Source organism: Camelus bactrianus, chromosome 2 (assembly GCF_048773025.1).
Source record: "Camelus bactrianus isolate YW-2024 breed Bactrian camel chromosome 2, ASM4877302v1, whole genome shotgun sequence".
In the NCBI taxonomy this organism is placed as follows: domain Eukaryota; kingdom Metazoa; phylum Chordata; class Mammalia; order Artiodactyla; family Camelidae; genus Camelus; species Camelus bactrianus.
In genome coordinates this window covers 134758518-134778211 of record NC_133540.1, presented here as the reverse complement: position 1 = coordinate 134778211, position 19694 = coordinate 134758518, and the positions used below count along the sequence as shown (strand labels likewise).

Here is a 19694-nt window from a genome sequence, read left to right as displayed (position 1 = left end):
AGAAGCGCAGCTCCCTCTGGTCTTTACTTCCTCCCTTCTCTCTTCCACTGTGTCTGGCTTTGAGCGTCACTGCTTTTCAAAGGCCCCAGCTTGCAAATCCAGGCTGCGCCGAGGCCTCCTCACGCTACTCTCCCCGTCTGTTCACACTGCTGAGTGGCTTCTCTTGAAATTCTCTTACCTGGGCCTTTGTGATCTCCTCTGCTTTCTTTTCTCTTATCTCTGTTTTCCCGATCTTCTTCCTTCCTTATCCTTTATAGACGTTTGCATACTGATCAGGTTCCGCTTTGACTTTTCCTCTGTTTTCCGGCCCGTGGAGTGTTGTCCACTCTAACGGTCTCTCACCTGACACCTGTGTGTGGGTGACTCCCACGCACCCGACACCTCCCACTCAGACTGCCCTGGGGGCTCTGCATGCAGGTGTCCAAGTGCCTCTTGGCTGTTCCTGAAGTGCCATTGTGTAGAACAGACCAAGCTGTCTATTAACCATTTTATTTGGCCACATTCAATGGCTGAAGCTAAAACAGGACATAGTGAGTGTTATGGCGTGTGTTGCTCTACATTATTAATCCTTTGAAAATTTTTTTTTCCGCTCATGGCCATTAATTTCCCAGATTATCAATAGAGCTGCTCTCTGGTTCCTAGGGCACCAAGTCAATTCCACAGGCCAGAGAATTTTTGAAACACTGCAAAGTCCGTGAAGAAGCTTATGTAATACTTTTCTTTTCTCTCCTCTCTACAATCAGGCCAAATATGAAGTGGCTGCTGATGAGGACCGAAGAGATTGTGGGCTCTTGGTCTTAGACACATTTTTCAATGAGGAGGTGTGTTTTCTTCTTTAGCCATAAAGATTCATAAGTAACTTACTTAAATGATTAGAGTGCATAGCCATTTTCACTTTGTTGGGATATGTATGTTGAAATCTTCAGTTTCTTGTAAATGTTCCTCCTCTGCATTTGCTCTTGAGCCACTGAGGAAATCAACAATTGAATCTCTTAGAAAATTGGTTCAAAGAACTTTAAAGTTTTTATGTTTCCTCAAACAGAATATAAAACTAGAGAATTTTATTGGCCTCTCTTGGACTGAAAATAACATCTTTCTCCTAAAAGGTTTAATGAGTCTTAGTTTTTATACTTTTGGATTCACTTGGTTCTTGCGGTTTAGAAAGTCCCTGAAATGATAGTGGCAACCTGCCTCCTTCAGGTGGCTCGCCTTCTGTGGGCCACTGGAGGTCCTAACCCTGGGCAGGCTCCTCTGCTGTTGGCCCGAGGAGAGCAGCAGCAGCAACAGTAATGGCTGACATCACGTGAATGCTGCCCTAAGCCCTGTGCGTGTGACACATTACAGATGCTCACAGCAAGACTATGAGGGGGGTATATCATTATGTCTGTCGTCACACGATAGGATTGAAAATCAGAATAGTTGTGTGGTTTACTGAAGGTTACATAGCTAGCAAGTGCCCGAGCCAGGAATCAAACATGCAGAGACTGTGGTTGTGGAATAGTGTGGTGAGACTGGGTTCAAAATATTCAGATTTTGAGCCCAGCTAATGAAGGTGGTAGGGCCACCAAGTAGGGGAGCTGATTGGTACGAAGGATTGAATGTCAGAAGGAGAGGCCAGGGTCTCTCTAGCTGCCATGGAGGTGCACCCACAGCCAGTGGGTGTGGGGATGTGATTCAGACCCAAACAGGTTTTCACTCCAAAGCTTGGGTCTACCTCAGCCTCCAGCCTCAGTACCATGGCCACAGATCGTTCTTTGAAACACAGCCGTTAACAGCATCTGCATGCTTGTAGCTATGCTGGGGACACTATAATTGGGAGGCGTAGGAGAGAACTTTCACTTATCTAGATTTAAAGATCTTTTTTAGTAACTTACTGTTCCTTCTTCACCTTCCCTGAAAAAATATTCTTGTAGCAAGGTAAGTTATCAAGAAGAAAGACCTAATTTGAAAAGTTACTGGTGTGGATGTAGCAAATGTGGGCAGGGAAGGGAGCAGCAGACGTCCCTCTGCAGCTCAGTAGTGCTGAGAGACGTGCATGGGCTGCCTGAAGATGCTGTAACGTGAATGCGTGTTTTTGTTTTTGTTTTCTTTGCTTACTTGCCATCTACTGGGGAAACTATTCTTGTGCTTTACTCAAAAAAGCAAAAAACAAAAAAGCCACAGTCACATCATCACTGTAGTTGTTTTTGTTGTCTTCTTTCTTTAAGAAAAGCAACAGTCTCTTTCTTTTATGTATCAAAAAGGGAACTCCTTTACAGAGATTTCAACAAGCCAGAATACCTAAAGCACCTAAAAATAAGGCAAGACTACATATGTTCAATCTTGTATTTCTTTATCCTTTCGCTCAGTCATTCTAGTTTTTCTAAGTTTCCTTTTTCAAGATTCCCAAATATTAAAATTCAGCCAAATTTGATTTACAATTTAAAAAAATATGCCCAAAACCGAGTGGGATTTATCCAGGAATGCAAAGTTGGTTCAATATCTGATACTCATTTAATCTGATACATCACATTAATAAAGCACCAAAAAACTCCATGTGATTATCTTGCTAGAGGCAGAAAAAGCATTTGACAAAGTTCAAAGACTCCTTTATAATAAAAGCACTCAACAAATTAGGAATGAAATAGAACTTTCTCAGCCTGGTACAGGACATATACAAACTGTTCACAGCTAAAATCATACTTAAATGTGAAAAGTCAGATGCTTTCCCCCTAAGATCAGGAACAAAATAAGGATGCTCTCATCACTTCCACCTGATACTGTACTGGAAGTTCTAGCTATTACAGTTAGGGCAATTAGGCAGGAAAAATAAAAGATAACCAGATTGAAAAGGAAGAAGTAAAACTGTATTTGCAGATGACATGATCTTGCTGTCTCAGTCCATTTAGGATGCTGTGGCAAAATACCACAGACTGGGTAGCTTATGAACAACACAAATTTATTACTCGCAGGTCTCGAGGCTGGGAACTCCAAGATCCTGGTGCCAACATGGTCACCTTCTGGTGAACGCCCTCTTCCTGGTTCATAGCCGGCCCCTTCCCACTGTGTCCTCACTGGGTGGAAGAGGCATGGGATCTGTCTGGAGCCTCTTTTATAAAGGCACAAGTCCCACTCATGAGGGCTCCATCATCATGATCTGAGCACCCCCCAAAGGCCCCACCTCCCAATGTCATCACTTTGGGGGTTAAGATTTCAACATATGAATTTGGGGGTCACACATTCAGATCATAGCACTTGTATACAGAAAATCCTGAGACATCCACACACACGTGGGGATAAAACTCCTAGAGCCAATAAATGAGTTCAGCAAGGCTGCAGGATCCTGGGTCACGATACAAAATTCAACTGTATGTCTGTACACTAGCAATTAAAATCCAAAAATGAAACGAAAGCAGTTCCACTTTCAGTACATAAAAAGGAATAAAATAGGTGTAAATTTAACAAGAGAAATGCAGCACTTAATACACTGAAAATTTCAAAACATCATTGAAGGAAATTAAAGAACTGTGGGGGCGGGGGTACAGCTCAGTGGTAGAGCGCGTGCTCATTTAGCCTGCTCAGGGTCCAGAGTTCAACCCGCAGTACCTCTTCCAAAAGTGGATGCATAAGTAAACCTAACTACTTCCCCCCCCAAAATAAAAATAAAAATAAAGAAAAGATGTAGTAAAATGGAAAGACATCCCCTGTTCCTGGAGGAGAAGACTGAGTATTGATCTGTACACTCAATATAAGACCTGCCAAGATCTTAACTTCCTTTTTTTGAAAATTAACAAGCTGATCCTAGAATTCATAGATGTACTAAGAGGATCCAGAATAGTTATAACAACCTTAAAAAGGAAGAACAAAGTTGGAGGGCTTACACTTCTCAATTTCAAAACTTGTCTCACAGCTGCAGTAATCAAGACAGTGTGGTACCAGTTTAAGGACAGACATACAGACCAGTGGAATAGCACTGAGAGTCCAGAAAACAGTCAGCTGTCCTGCACTAAGGCTGCCAGGACAATTCAGTGGGGGAAAGAATAATCTTTTCAATACATGGTTCTGGGACAACTGGATACACACATGCAGTGGAATGAACTGGACCCTTATCTAATACCACATACGAAAAATTAACTTCAGATGGACCAAACACCTAACTGTAAGCGCTAACACTAAACAGCTCTTAGAGGAAATCTCATGACCTTGAATCAGTTGTTTCTTATGACCTTGATTTAGATAGTGGTTTCTTAGGTATAACATCAAAAGGATAGCAACAAAAGAAGAAACAGATAAATTGGACTTCATCAAAATACAGTACTTCCAAATATATATACATATACAGTCCTTCCAAGAACACTCTAAAGAAAGGAAAGGCAACCTGTAGAATGGGGGAAAGTATTTGCAGGTCCAGTATCTGGTTAGGGTGTGCTATCCAGCACATATAAAGAACTCTTACAATTCAACAATAAAAAGACAACCCAATTTTTAAAAAAATTATAATAAAGATACATATTTTAACACAGAAATAAGAGTGCAGTTGCAGGGCCCGCCCACCTCTGCTTCCCCACCGATGGACGTTCCTCTCAGGGTTCTCTCTGTCCAGAACTTTAAGAGGCAAGGCATTGACTTGTTTTGGTAAATTTTCCTTTGTAGCTACCTGTTCTGAAAAATAATTCTTGTTCCTTAATTTAAAGCCCCAGAAGAAGCCTCTGTTCCGCTTCCCTCATGGTTGGCGTCTGTCTGGCCAGGAGTGCTGGACCTGAACTTGCTTGCTTAGCTCACCTGGCTTCTCTGCTCGTGCAGGACTAGAAGCCCTGCTTCTCTTTTCTGTGGAAATAAATTTCTATTAAATAAAATTTTTCTAAGATCCTGAAAAGTTCTCTATTTGAAGTAAATCATTAAATAGTCTTAAAAGAATTAACCTGCTATTTAATGTAGCTTCAGGAAATTGAGACCTTTGGAGGGGAAATAATCCTATGGAAAATACTCAGAGCTATTACTTTAAAACACGTATTTTTGAGGCAAGTGTTGAAATTGAATGGCTTTGTCTTCTGTGGAAATTTGTCTTGTTTTCTGTTTTATCCTGTGCCTGGAACAATGCATGTCTGTTGAGTAAATGAATGAACAGATTCTCTTCTGAAGTGGTGGAATGAATGGACCCACCTTATCCTTTGGCGGCCATGCCCCAGAGAAGGCTGCTGTTTGCTGGGGGTGTCTTGGACCCTTTCGTAGCCTCTCAGGCCTCTTCCATCAGGTTGTTGTGAGGCTGAATGACAGTGAGTGCCTCACGTGTGTTGGACAGCTTAAATGACAGCTAGTAATCATTATTAATTATAGAAATCTTAGTGGGTTTGGGGGAAAATGTGAGTTTTCTTGTGTATTTCTGTCAGTATTTCAGTGTCTTTGATGAAATAGCTGCTTTGACTTATAGAAACCACGAAGTTTTGCTGTGGTTACACGGCTGCACCACAGCCAGAAATTGGTCTAGAATGCACGTCTCATTTCTAATGACAAGTTAGATGTACAATTGAATATGATCTGTGTATTTTTTCCGATAAATCTGGACCACAGTTCTGCTGTGTGTTTTCTTTTCCCAGACCCCTCTGGATGAGGGTTAAGCAGTTGGGAGCCAGGCGCGTGGGGACGTGTTAGTGAGGACATAGGGCAGTGGAGCCTTCTTGGAGGGTGGTTTTGTGACACACGTCACAATCTAAAATGCATGAATCCTTTGAGCTAGTAGTTCTGCTTCTCCAAATCTGTCCTGCAAAACACAGTTGTGCAAAGTTGTTCATAGCAGGAGTGTTTGCAGTGGAGAAAACCGGCAACGAGAACGTTTAAGAGACAGAAAGCTGTGATCTGGAAAGGCACACGTCATTAACGGCTCTGCAGGTGTCGGCACAGACATGCAAAACTGTACATTTATCCCATTTCCACGAGGAAAAATGTGTGTATTTCTGACTGTGTATGTTTACATTTTAAATTATGGTTTAAAAAAAGTAACATTGAGCGTTTTAACCATTTCTAAGTTTGCAGTTCAGTAGAGGTAAGTACATTCACACTGATGTGCAGTCACCACCACCGTCCGTCTCCTGAACCTTCTTCATCTTGTGACACTAACTCTGTCCCCTTTAAACACTAACTCCCCACTTCCCCGCCCCCAGCCCTGACAACTACCATCTGCTTTCTGTCTCTGTGAGTCTGACTAGTCTAGGGACCTCATGTGAGTGGAATCATACAATACTTATCTTTTTGTGACTGGTGTATGTCACTGAGCATAATGTCCTCAAGGTTCATTCCTATTGTAGCAGGTGTCAGAATTTCCTTCTTTTTTAAGGCTGAGTCATAATCTGTTGTCTGGATAGACCACATTTTGTTTATCCACCGTCCATCAATGGACACTTGGGTTATTTCCATCTTCGGGATGCTGTGAACAATGCTACTGTGAACGTGGGTGTGCAGATGTCTCTCGGGGCCCCTGCTCATGCTCTGTTTGGATGCATAGGAGACGGTCTGGAGAGGAGGACAGCATACTGATCCCGGCAAAACGAGGCTGGGGTGGAGGGTGAAGGTGGCACTTTGACTTGCTATTTCATACACTTTTTATTGTGGTTTTTTCACAATAAGCGCTAGATTCTATTTTACAGTTGGTAAATTAGGAACCCACTAATTGTTACGCGTTTGCTTTGTGCTCTCTTAAGAGCTGGGCAGACCCTCTACCAGAGATCCCTCCAGACATTGTGCAGGAATGCAGACTGAGGCTGACAGAGAACCCTTCCAAGGACGTCTTTGAGGAGTGTGCCCGGTGAGTGTCTGCGCCCAGCCCCGCCTCCACTGGGCGCGTTCTCCTAGCGGGCTCTCCAGCTCCCACGGCCACTTCCCAGAAAGGGGCAACTGAAGAGCTACAGGCACGTGTGCTTACTGACACGCCCACCCGGCCGTGCTGCTCAGCCTTCCCAGGTGCTTGTTCTTGGATGAGAAGCCTCCCCGAACAGGTTGCTTGTCGACCTAGGTGCTCACTGAAGGCAGCTCTTCTACAGGTCTTTGCAGTATGGACAGAAAGTTCTGAGTCCGAGCACTGCAGCTGAACCTGGCTTCCAGGTGCCGTGTGATGTGATGTTCTCAGGTTCCAGGGGTTGAGACCTGGGTGTCTTTGGGTCACTGTTCAGCCCACCACTGTGCTGAGTCATTTGCCAGGGAGTGGACGTCCCAGGTGCTGTGGGGACACGCAATAGCACCTTGCCAGGGAAAGTTTGTCTTTGCTCCAAGAGCAGATTGGGTGATGCATTTACTGTGTTTCTAGAAGGCAGTTCTGGCGGCAGTTTAGAGGACAGTTAGAGACAGGGACAATTGGGTCCAGGACACCAGCTTAGAGGCTGGGGCAGGTGTTCTGGTGAAATGTGATGGTGCCTGGACCAGGGCAGTGACAGGGATCATGGAGAGGGGTGAATGGGTTTTAGAGAACTTGAGAGGCTGGTGAGCAAGGGGAAACTGTGGTCTGGGACACGATGAGTTCGTGTCCCACCTCCTAACGCCATTTCCTGGGCGGGGTAGGTTTCAACATAAGACTTGAGGGGACACACACAGTCAGGCCATAACATACATCATCATCAATATCTTTTTCAAAAACCGAGGACAAACGTGCCAGGGAATATGAACGTCTCTAGCCTTAAACTGGGGAGAAAGTGCACGATGTGGGTTAGAGAGCCGGAGCCCAGCAGCTCCCGGGCCGCGTGGAGATGCACGGCTCGTCAGCTGCCCAGCCGGTGGTGCCGGCAGGTCTGTGCTGCTCATTGTCACTGCGGTGTAGTTTACCTCGTCGCTTAGAATTCAGGGTTTTAGCCGATGATGTCGTGTAACTTACCTAATAATTGCTTTTCCCCCCATGATTTCTCTTTTTACGTCTAAGAGCGTCTTTCAGCTTTCTACAGTTACCGTATGTTCCCCTTCCAGGCTTACGATTCTTCATTGATGGATTTGTTCACTAAATTTGCATTTTCAACCGTCTGATTAAGCAAACATATTCAGATTCTGTTCTGACGTTGAAAAGCATGGGTGTTGTACGTGATGTATGAGGTGGATCAGAAATTCTGCCATCTCTGTGCATAAATTTCAAGATACAGACTTAAAAGTCGCTAATCTTTAGGTAAGTTTTGGCACTCAGGCCTCTGTCTGTCTTGATTAGTCCATCCAGCTGATGACCCCTCACCCCCAGATGTTTGTCAGCTGTCCTTGCCATCAGCTGTGCAGGACATCGGCTCTTTGGCAGCTTCAGCATAATATTGTGTGGAATCTAGGAGTTTTAGTGTTTTCTGTTATTCTGTCTCATTTCTAAATTGTTACAACGTTTATTTCCCCCCAAAGCTTCTCTCCTCTTTTTTCGTCCCAGATGCTCATAATGATGTGCATAATGAACATAAACGATTCCTTTATGCTGCCTGGTGGTGGGCGTCAGGGTGAATATGTTAAACACCAGCGCCGAACTGGTGCAGTTTTAAATGTCAATTTAAAAAAAACCTGTGTGCAGTAGGTTTATCTGCCAGACTAGGGCAGGGGGGCAGAGCCTGTTGTTTCTGAGGTGAGGAGTCTTGGGATGTGAAATTGAGATACACTGGTAAATTGACTACAGTCATTGACTGTATTCATTTGCATAGACTGCCAAATAACGCAGGTGTATTAGAATAAATCGGTGTTTGTGTTGTTCCTTCATGGACGTGCTTAACTACCTTTGTGAAGATGGTTTAACTGAACTGAGAGGATCAGAATTCTTAAACTGGTTCATACAGGTTTGGAGTTGAGCTGCCCACAGGCTCCAGGGGAAAGGCGCCCAGAGGCCGGGGCCAGGCACCTCCTCACCCCCCAGGGAACTGAGGGCTTGGCCTCCAGGACGGTGTCTGTTCCAGGACTGGCGGAGTAGCAGCTTCAGAGCTTTTCACCTCCGGACCCTGTTGCACTCTTGTAAATTACTGAGGACCCAAAGAGCTTTTGTTCGTGTGGGTGTGATTTTAAACACTAAGACGGCACACATGCTCCACTGTCTGTCACAGCAATGATGTTGTCACAGGCCTGTGGCCTCTGGAGACCCCTCTGTGAGAGTGGGGTTTTGTACAGGTAATTAACGTCTCAGCATCTAATATAGTTTCATTCCTGAAGGCTCCCTGGTGGAACACTTCCTTGGGGATCCTTGGAACACACTTTGAGAATCACTGCTCTGTGACGTTAGTCTGGGAACATCTGAAAAACCTCTTTTTACAAAATAAAGAGAAACAAACCAAATGACTTGCTCAGAGTTCTAAAGGCAGTGGAGATGCTGGGATTATTCCCAAAGCCGCCTCAGTTACGACCTACTTACTAGCAGCTCCCCTTAAACCGAGACTGTTCCCACGGGGACCCTGCCCACGCCAGGGAGACGGCTTCCTTCTCTCCTCATCGGGGCCGCTTCTGCTTCCACGCGCCGCCTCCCTGACCCTGCAGGCCCGGCCCTGTGTCCGCAGACCAGGCGCAGCTGTGGGAGCCCCGGGGGCCTGTCTCATAAGTGCACGACCCCTCCCTCCTCCCCCACCGCGCCGGCCGCATCTTCACGACTGGGCCTCATCCGGCGATTCCTCCCGCGTCCAGCCCCGAGCTTGCCGTCTACTCCGGAAACGCCTGTCGGCCTGAGAGCCGCTGTAAACCGCAGGCTACCTTCTGCCCCTTACTACTCCATGAGTAGAAATCGTTATTACTTCCTAATAAAATCATGAATAGAACCTAAGAGGCGTGGCTAATTACATACAATTTCTTCAAAAAATATGTAATATGAAGTAATTAATTGAGTGTTTTTTTCAGGTTTAAAAGGTGGAATCACATACCAACAGTTCCTACTGTATGATTATTATCATCCAGACATTACTCTAATCTCAATTACAAAGGGTTTATATTCCCTCCTGAAGTACACATGCCCACACATGTGGGTGCACTCGCGCTGCGCGCGCGCGCGCACACACACACACACACCCCTCTTGAATACATTTTAAATGATTATCTTTCTACTGGTAGATTGTTTTTATCAGGTAATTATTTCTCTGATATTCATATACATAAAAAGAAATTCTGACTTTGCCACGGTAAATTGATTCATTTCTTTTGAATTCTTGCCTTCATGTCCTCACTGGTAGCATTAGAAACTAGTGTGGAATTCTATAATTGCAATATTCAGTATATTGAGTTGCGTACAGTGATTCACTTTCCCATATCAAATGCCCATTAAGGCACGAAAACACGGTTGTTTTCAAATGTAATGCAATAAATGTACATAATTGCATTAAATCTTTTTCTAGAGTCGTCCATAACTATTTAAGTGGAAAACCATTTGAAGAGTACCAAGGAAGCTCATATTTTTCTCGATTTTTACAATGGAAATGGCTGGAAAGGTGCGTTCTGATTCACAGTCGGGGGGAAGCGGGCTGTAGCCTCTCTTGCTGCAGGATGACGGATGTGTGCTTATCCGCCTGTCCAAGTGCTATTGGACATCTTGGGCTGTATATGGTATTTGTGTCCAAAAGTTATTAATATTCATTATGTAATTTCTTCTGATTCAGTTGCCTGTGTTTTCTCTTTTTAAAATGACAGTTAGCTGTGCTGGCGCAGCAGTTAGAAAAGAAAGCATGTCCTAGACTCACAGGAATGTAACCACCCCCGTGGCTGGGTCTGCGGTGTTGGCCTCGGCCAGCCCTGGGCCGGCTGTGCGTCCTCCCGCGGTGACCTGGCCTGTGAGCTTCAGGCCCTTGTTCTGCAGAGGCTGCTGGGGTCCCCAGGGGGATGGGTGTGAAACGCTGGGCACCGTGCTTGGGCACAAAATAAGTGGTCAGAAAGTGTTACTGACACTAGTGTTGATGATGATGATAATGATGATGATTGCAATTATTATTGACTATGAAATGTCCCGTTCTAGTCCATACAGGCTTCTTTTGAGGCTCTGGTATGAGCAGCACTTTGAGGCCCTTTCCTCAAAGGGCAGTGTAGACGTTTTCCCCAGCGGCTTTCTGACAGGCCCGAATGCGTGCGTATTTCACAGCGCGGGCTGGCTGCAGGTTTGTGTTTAGTTAGTAAGGATAGCTGACCATTCTGCATCTCCCTTCAGTGTTTTCAGTCAGTGTTACACGTCAGTGTGCTTGTCTCCTAAGAGCTGCCCCGCTAAGGCAGCCGCAGTCCCTGAGCACAGGCACCCTGGGCTGGGTGCCCTCTTGGGGCAGTGAGGTTCCCAGGGGAGGTTAGGACAGGAGCTCAGCAGGCTTTTCTCTTTGAAAATAACAACGTGATGTGAGACCTGAAACTTTACTTTTTTTTCATTAATTAGGCAACCAGTAAGAAAGAACACATTTAGATATTACAGAGTTCTAGGAAAAGGCGGATTTGGAGAGGTAAGTGACACGTGACCGGTCATGAGCCGTCCTTCCAGAAAAGCATACAGCAGGGTGATTGAAAGCCGTCCACTTTACCAATACGTTAATTCCTTACTGTGTATTTGGGGAATAATTTTAGCAACCATGAGAATTAAGATTGAACTTTGAGCAAAAGGTGCAAGCTTTTAAAAAATTCAGAGATCTGGAAAAAAAATTCACTTCATATTTCTTAAAGTAGTTGTTTTCTCATGTTCCTTGTTGAGGCTCAGTAAGTTTGTCCTGATTGAAGAGATTATTCTGTTTGCATATGGTGGAATTTCTGTTACTCCATTTCCATGGTTTAGGAGTAGCCTAAAAGTTCATGTAGAATGGAGTATATTATTAAATATGCTTATTTAAGTCAGCTCTGTTTGGACATTATGTACCTTACACCTACACTGAAAGCTGTTAGAAATGTGGAAATCTGGGAAAATCCTAAAGAAACTGCCCACAAATCCGTGAGAAATGGTCTTTGAATAGGGTGGCTCTCCTCGTGGAGACCACTGCGGTAGGCAGGCAGAGACTCCCATGCAGTTCTGTTCGGGGGATTTAAAAAGATTTTAATTGTCTCATTAGTCATCTGGAGTGATCGTCTTCAGTTCAAGTGTCTCTAAGTCCCCAGAGCCAGGCGAGCCGGAGAGGAATTGACACCGAGTGTCTAAGTCAGAAGCAGGTCACACGGCCCGCATGTGACTTAAAGTGGGTGTGCTCCCAAGTCCAAATGAAGGCCAAAGCCAGAGCCACCAGAGTCCTCTTAGCACGAGTGAGAGAGAGGGCCCAGCAGTGGCCCCTCCAGGGAGGCCTGTCACCCGTGGGCAGCGACATGGGAACAGGCTGGCCTGAGAGCCACGGCCGCGGGGGAACTGGTCGCATCGGACCTCCTGTACGGCTCTGGAGACCTTGTAGGATACTTTGCAGAATCCAGCCAAGGGCTTGCTGTGATCCCTCATAGCAGACACTTCTGTGGGAGAGCCCCCCTGTCAGGTGCCCCCGGGGCAGGCAGGAGCGCCACCTGCCCCCCTTGGTCCCCTGCCTTGCCTCTCACCACCTCTCACCACAAAACTCAGACCTTGTGCAAGAGCAGAGGAAGGCTGTCTCAAGCACGTGGGGCTCGTGTCTACAAAAGCACAGGGTTCTGGTCATAGCCACATACAAGTTTCAGAGTGACTCTGTGGGAACACGTGAGCAAATTTCAGCTGCTGTGGAAAGACTTGGTTTGGTGTATATACGATTTTATCGATTATTTTTTAGCACATTTGTTTGTTTTTCCAAACAAATCGTTGTGTGGACGAATAAACCAGTGTGGCCCTCACAGACTGGTCTGGATACACTGCGCCCGCATCAAGGCCCGCACGGGAACGGACAGTCCATCTCCGTCCCACAAGCCTCTTAGACCCCTACGAGCCTAGCGCGACAGCCTCGGTGCCCTTCAGCCCACGTCCCAGTAGTGCATTTACCTTTCCAGATGTCAGCAGCTCTGCTGGGGGGTTTGAAAAGGCAAACGTTCTGCCTCGTCTTGCCGACAACAGGGCTTTCACTTAGGCCCTGGGTCCCCTCGGGGCAGATCTGTAGGGTCCTGAGGCAGGCGCGCCAAGCGGGGTGGGGTGGCATTGCGCGTGCGTGGCATTAGAGACTGCGTAGTGAGTCAAGGAGCACGTCCTCACGAGCTGGGCAGCCTGAGGCCAGGCTGCCATCCCTTCACTCCCAGCTGGGACCTGGGGTTCACCATATGGCCTCAGCCTTAGGAGGGTTCCTGACCCTGCTTCACTGGTTGCTGTGGGGAGCCCTGAGGATTTGGGTCCAGTGGTGGTGCAGGGCCTGACACCCTTACCTCTTCTCCCACCTTTCTCTAATTTGGCAGTTCCACAAAAAGGAATTCATCTTAGGTTAATGACAAAGAGGTGCACAAAGACTTACATGCCAAGACCTAGTGGAGGGGAAATGATGACATACATTTTGGAATAGTCACATGTTGGGAGAACATTTAATGGTGAGAAAATAGTCACACTATCAGATTAAAAAAAGGAGGTTATAAAATATTGTGTGTTCTATCATATAAGCCTGATTTTCCCTAAAAGTCAGAGGTTGGGGGAGCGGGTATATATTCTTGCATATACACGTACAAAGAGAGACTTAGAAGCTTATACAGCAGAATGTTAGTGATGGTTGTCTTGGAATTTCAAATGTTTTATCATTATCCTTATTACCACTGTCAGTATTTTCCACAATGAACTTTATGTTTTACCATTGAAATTATTTTATTGATGGGTAAAATTATGTCATGTCTTATATTTGCTTTTAAAGTAATCCTGTGTATGTATGTGCATGGGTGGGTTTGTCTGATGGGTGCGTCTGTGGCGTGGAGTGGGTGTGTGGCACGTGGGGGAGTTGTGTGTGCGTGGTGTGTGTGTGTCTGTGGGTGGGAGTCAGGTGGAACGAGGCACCATGCGTTGATGGCCTGGAATCCGGAAGACTGGTACCTGTTTCTCGTACTATTCTCTCCACTTTTGTTTGTTTGAAATTCTTCATAATATGAAGTTAAGTAGCATATAAATATTAAGAACTAGTTAAGTAGGATAAAGGTATGAAAGTCTATGGATTTCTATGAAATACATTTTCTTATCCATATTCTTGAACTTTAAAAAATCAAGAATCTGTTTAGTTTGAAAAACTTCCGTTCGTACACAGAAATAAAAGACATAGGGAGACATTTAAGTTAAACCGATGCCCCATGTTCACACATGAACAACAGGTTCCATTTGTCACCGTCCTAGAGCTTACGAGGCACTTGGCGGTCTCAGCCCCTTCGTGGAGCCCCTAGGACGGCTGTGCCCGTGCCTGAAGTGGTCTGGCTCAGCAGAAGCTGTTGCTGCTCTTCACCAGAGGGATTGTCATGGGGAAAACCATTTTCTTTTTGTAGCCTAAGAACTATCAGGTAGATAGAAAGCCTTTTTTTTTTTCTTTCTCTTTTTTTAATCTAGGTTTGTGCCTGTCAGGTGCGAGCTACAGGAAAAATGTATGCCTGTAAAAAGCTAGAAAAGAAAAGAATAAAGAGGAGGAAAGGGGAAGCTATGGCTCTAAATGAAAAAAGAATCCTAGAGAAGGTTCACAGTCGATTTGTAGTAAGTATCTTCCTTCCGTTCTGGCTGTACTTTGCTGGATAAGTCGCATTTTTTCAGCAGGCCTGCCGCTAAGCTTGCCTCGTCTGTCACAGTGCAGCTTGGGGCGCGTCTTAGTTCACGTATGTAGGGCTCTGCTGTCTGGGGCTGTTCACCGGGAGGGGTGCGGGTCAGCTCTTACTGGATGCGGACAGGAAACAGTGGTGATGCTGAGCTGGATTTGCTGTAAACGTGTTGCCGCCTCCGCCCCTCATCAGGCCATTACTCCTCACCCCGCGAGCGAGGCACTGCCTGGCCAGGCGCCCACCCTCTCTGGTGGCAGCTGAGCTTGCCCTGCAGTTTGCCGTCAGCCTCCAGCTGAGTGACAGGCTTGAAGATACTGCTCTGGCCCATCACCTCACCTGGGCCTCGGTCTGTTTCCGTCTCTATCCTCTCTCTGACACCTGGCAGCTTTAGTGCCCTTTCCTCAATTAGCACAGCCCAGTGTGTGAAGCCCCAGATTCCACCTTGACCAGTTCAGGTAAGGATTGAATATCTCGGACGCGGCTCCAGGCCATACATTTATTAACGTGGTTTCTCCCCACCTAGTTACATGTTTCCTATAACCTCTACTGCAGTGTGAGGTCTGATTGAAGGGAGACAGTGAAAGACAGGTCATAAAATGATTTGTAGTGTCATTTATTTCTTAGTACTGAGGTCAGCTGCTTTGTGCTGGGGGACAGATGTTCTAGAACAGAGGCTGTCTCAGCCATCATCTGAATTTAATGGCAGAAGTTTATGTGTAGATTTGTCAGTCTGATGTGCGCTACATGAAAATCTTCAATAAAATAGGCTCATTCTGATGCTGCTTTAAACATACTCATGTAGCTACCTTGAAACATTGAATTCTATAACCTAGCTTTATGAAAGGGACATAGATAGTTATAGTTTATTTTACTTAAATAGAATATTTTTGGTTTCTATACTCTTGGCCTCTAGAAATACTTTCCTTTGTCCTTAATTCTGTTTCTTCCCTTCCTGCTCATGGTTGATCACCAGGTCCTGAGCAGTACTGATGTCGAGTTCATCTCCTCCTCCTCCCCCCACCCCCACCCACAACATAACTGTGTATGCAGACAGTCCAAGACTTTCTAGATAACTAATTGAAAATTGGCCAAGTTATTAGATGTGACACCAGTTAGATATGAAACAATTAGAAAATTAAAATTTTAAATTGATACCATTTACAATAGCATCAAGAAACATCAAAATCCAGGCAAAAATCAAGTAAAATATGCAAGACTTATACACCGGGAACTATAAAATACTGTCACAGGAAACTAAAGAAGACCTGAATGAACGGTGGAGTACCATGTTCATGGATAGGAAGACTCAGTGCTGTGAAGATGTAGGTTCTCCCCAAATTGACATATAGGTTAAATGAATTAAATGCAGTCCCAATCAAAATCCCAGAAGGGCGTGTGTGTGTAAATTGACATACAAACCAATAGAAAAGTCAGCAAAAATCTTTGAACAGGCGCTTCATAAAAGGTGTTCCTTAAATGCATGAAAACATTTGAGAAGTATCCCCTATATTTACATATGCAGAGAAATGCAAGTTAAAACCACAGTAAGAGATCGCTTTACCTCCACCAGCACTGACTGACAACACAACACCTCTCTTGCGTTGCTGGGGGGTCTTTAACTTGTATGCTGAATGCAGACGTTCTGGAAGTGTGGGATATCTGTGCTCAGTGATTATCATAGCTTTGAGGAATCCTGATCCCAGGTGTCTTCGTAAGGTTTTGCCACCTACCCACTTAGGGTAAGTTCTCTGCTTTCAGTACGAAACAGCTGTAAGATCTTCCGTGGGTAAAGGTGTGCGCCTCCCTGAAGCATGTGGTATAAATCTAATGTGGATTATTTGACTCTTGTTAGCAAGTAGAGTAAATCCCCAGTGAATGAGCAGATGTCTGTGTTCTGTTTTTATGATGCTGTCGTCTCCAGGTCAGTTTAGCCTACACTTACGAGACCAAAGAGTCCTTGTGTTTGGTGCTAACCATTATGAACGGAGGGGACTTGAAGTTTCACATTTACAACTTGGGCAAGCCCGGCTTTGATGAGCAGAGAGCTGTGTTCTATGCTGCAGAGGTGTGCTGTGGCTTGGAAGATTTACAGAAGGAAAGAATCGTGTACAGGTAAGCGACGTGTGGCCTTCTTGGGCACAAAGCCTTCCATCCTGAGCCTTGCTGGCCGTTAGGGGCCTGAGTAGGGGGCAGCAGTGCCAGGGCTGGCCTCTCACTCTGTTGGAAATACGGCCAGTCACACGTGGGCCTTGGTTTTCTTTTCAATTCTGTTCTGTCTCTAGTGAGTTTTTATTTGTTAAGCTGATCAGATACAGCCGTGCTGCTCGCGTGAGCCTGAGAAGAGCCCATTTCCGAGAGTCCTAGCCATTCCGGCAGTCCTGTTGAGGCTGCGGCCCGTGTCCCAAAACGACAGTGTCTCAAAACAATGACACTGACTTTGATGCTTTTTTGTCCTAGAATTCAGTAAGGAAAATTAAACATAATGGTTGGGATCAGTTTCGTGTGATCGAGAGACTGAGTTTTAGGGAATGCAGTGCCCCCCCCCCCAAGACACTCTTCTCCAATTCCCCAAGCAGCTCCGTCCAGGTACCTCTGCGTCCATCTGCCGACTCTGAAGGCCACTCCCTGGTGTGCGCGTCCAGCCTTGCCCTTTTCCTCAGCCCCCAAGTGTCTGTCTATCCCTTGCCCTCTTCCTCCTCATATAGTCCAGACCCTCCTGGATCTGGTCACCGAATCGCTCCTGAGTATTTTTCAAGTGACTCTATTGTGACAGGACCTCACCTGAACCAGGGTTAAATATAAATCCTTTGAAAACTAGTGTTTTTCTCTGAGGGAAAAAGCAAGTGGCTAGAGACACTACATGTACGGCATTTTCCTCTTCGGTGATGTACGTTTGTTTCAAGTTGGTGGCATCTGTCCTCCTTCACGGTGAGCTGTGCTTAACACTCCCTGCTGCTGACTGCACGCTTCCTGCTGCCAGCCCGGGCCTCACCTGACGCTGCACAGCCTGGAGAGCGGGGCACGTGATCACGCTGGGTCACAGTGTGGACGCTGAGGCTTGGAGGCGTTACGGTCACACAGCAGATCAGTGGCAGAGCCAGGATTTGAGTCTATGTCTGTCTGACCCCCAAACCGAATTCTTCTAGGATGGGAAATTCTCAGTTGCGGACATTTAAAAAGTGTATTACTGATGAGGGAGCTGGAGCCGAGTCAGTTAAGGACTGATTCCTCACTGCCAGCTGCACACCTGCTCGCCGAAGTGTCCTCTGTTGAGCTGCGTCCCTGCGCAGAGAGTGAGTGCCCTTGCTGCGCGTGTCCCAGAAGAGCCTTCTCCTTCCACGTGGCCACGGAAGCCTTGCGAGGACACGCGGGGCTGGTGACTTGCTCCACAGAGAGTGGTTTGTTACGCACCGTTCTTGCTGTTGCTTGTGTCACAGGGGTGTCTGTGGGTCCTTCTGGGCTGCCAGTGATCCCCGGCATCAAATTCCGAATAACTGACCTTTTCCTGTTGTTTCTTCCTTTGCAGAGACTTAAAGCCCGAGAACATCCTCCTGGATGACCGTGGTGAGTGAGCGCCTTTCACATCCAAAGCGTACACTTTGTTCAGAGGGACTTGGGGACAGAAAGTTGATGTGGACTTAGCCATTTAGTGCTGAGTAGACACAATGGAGACAGAGCAACTCTCTGTGGTGTGTCCTTTTAAAGATAAAACAGAGATATCATTGTCATTCCCCTGTGTTTCGCCAAGAAGCAGAGATGGTTATAGTTTTCGGTGTTGGAGTTTTAGAAGCTTCTTAAACTCTAGGTGAGAATATTCTGCTCTCTCCACCTCTTGCTGTTCCCCCTTGTCTTGCTTTATTCCCGAGTTGTGCGTCCCCGCGCCCTCCTAAGCCCGGCTGCCCCGTGCCGTCGTCTCTTCACAGAGCGGGTGTCAGAGCAGCAGCGTGGTGGCTGTGGGGCCTCGTCCACCGGCAGCGGGGACCCTGGGGCAGTGGCGGGGAGTGGCCCTTCAGGGCAGGCTCTCCACCTCGGTTCTCGGGTGACAGCTGCCCCGAGAGCGGGGGGCTGCAGCGGCCGGGGCGGTGTTGGGGGCTGCTCTCTTTGGGGGGCTCTGTCCGTCTGAGAAGTCATCCGGCCCAGCCAAGAGTGGGAGGCAGGGCTGGAGTGTGGAGTGCGGAGGACCCTGAAAGCCAGCCTGGGGCACGTTTAATGCAGAGACCCCTTCGTGTTTCCCGCCTGTCACCCACCTCGTGCTCAGAGCAGCTGCCCGGGGCCGGAGGGCGGTGTCTCCTCCGCGGGAGGAGAGCGTGGCCCGGGCTGCGAGCGTGGCTTTGTTTCTGCTTCATGCTGTGCTGTGACCGGCAGGGACGGAGCCACATAGAGAGGGGAGGGCGCGCCCCGCGCGGAAGTGAGGGCGTCACCGGGATATGTTGTTAATCAGAGAAAAGTCATGCAGGATGTACCGTTCGGGTAAAAAGAGGGATGGGTCACGTGTGTTTGTGTTTGCTTATAAATACAGAAGGACACGTCCAGGAAGAGTCACGTGAAAACGGTTCCTCTGTGTGTACTTAGTGTGCGCTTCAGCTTCTCACAGAGGAAAACAGCCCCAGTGCGCTAGCATTTTGACTGGGGCCGTGTTGAAGCTGCAGAAAATGTGCGGAGTATTGCCGTCTCGGCACTGGGTCAGGGACGCGGTATTCGGTTCTGGTACGCGGAGCTCCTGTAACCTCTCCCGCCACTGCTGTGTAGTCCTGTTTGTTGTGGTACCAGGTGAACATGTTGCCAGTAAACGATCACTTGTAAGTGGGCTCGAGGAAACCTGTGCAGGGATCGGTGGGTCTTCTCTGGTGGCTCCCTCCCCTCCAAAGCTCTGCCCCACACGTTTGAGTGGACTGATCTGTCCCAGGCTCTGACTTCTGTCTCCTTGACCCGGCAAGGCCGCCTGTTCCACTCAGGTTCCCCTTCCTGCGCCGTGGTCTGAGGGTTGCCCGGGTAGGGTGCCGGGACGGCTGGAGGGCCAGCTCCTGGACTCTCTTCTCTCAGGAGCCACGGTGCTCAGCTGTCTTAGAGTCAGTGTCCAACAGGATTTTTTGACCATATTTTAAATTATT

The 19694-nt window shown here is 46.8% G+C and overlaps 1 protein-coding gene across 13 annotated transcripts in view; it reads left to right on the top strand.

The window, feature by feature from the left end:
- GRK4 (G protein-coupled receptor kinase 4) overlaps positions 1-19694 on the top strand; it is a 47435-nt gene that overhangs the window by 15121 nt on the left and 12620 nt on the right. For 3 of the 13 annotated variants that reach the window (XM_074351599.1, XM_074351607.1, XM_074351608.1), the window contains 3 exons: positions 14381-14521; positions 16505-16695; positions 18110-18147. In XM_074351599.1, coding sequence (XP_074207700.1) covers positions 14381-14521; positions 16505-16695; positions 18110-18147 — 370 coding nt within the window. Of the gene's footprint in view, positions 1-743; positions 822-917; positions 6782-7937; positions 8123-10295; positions 10389-11314; positions 11379-14380; positions 14522-16504; positions 16696-18109; positions 18148-19694 lie in introns of those variants that run through there. The other 10 variants (XM_074351581.1, XM_074351587.1, XM_074351597.1 and 7 more) reach the window with 7 other exon arrangements.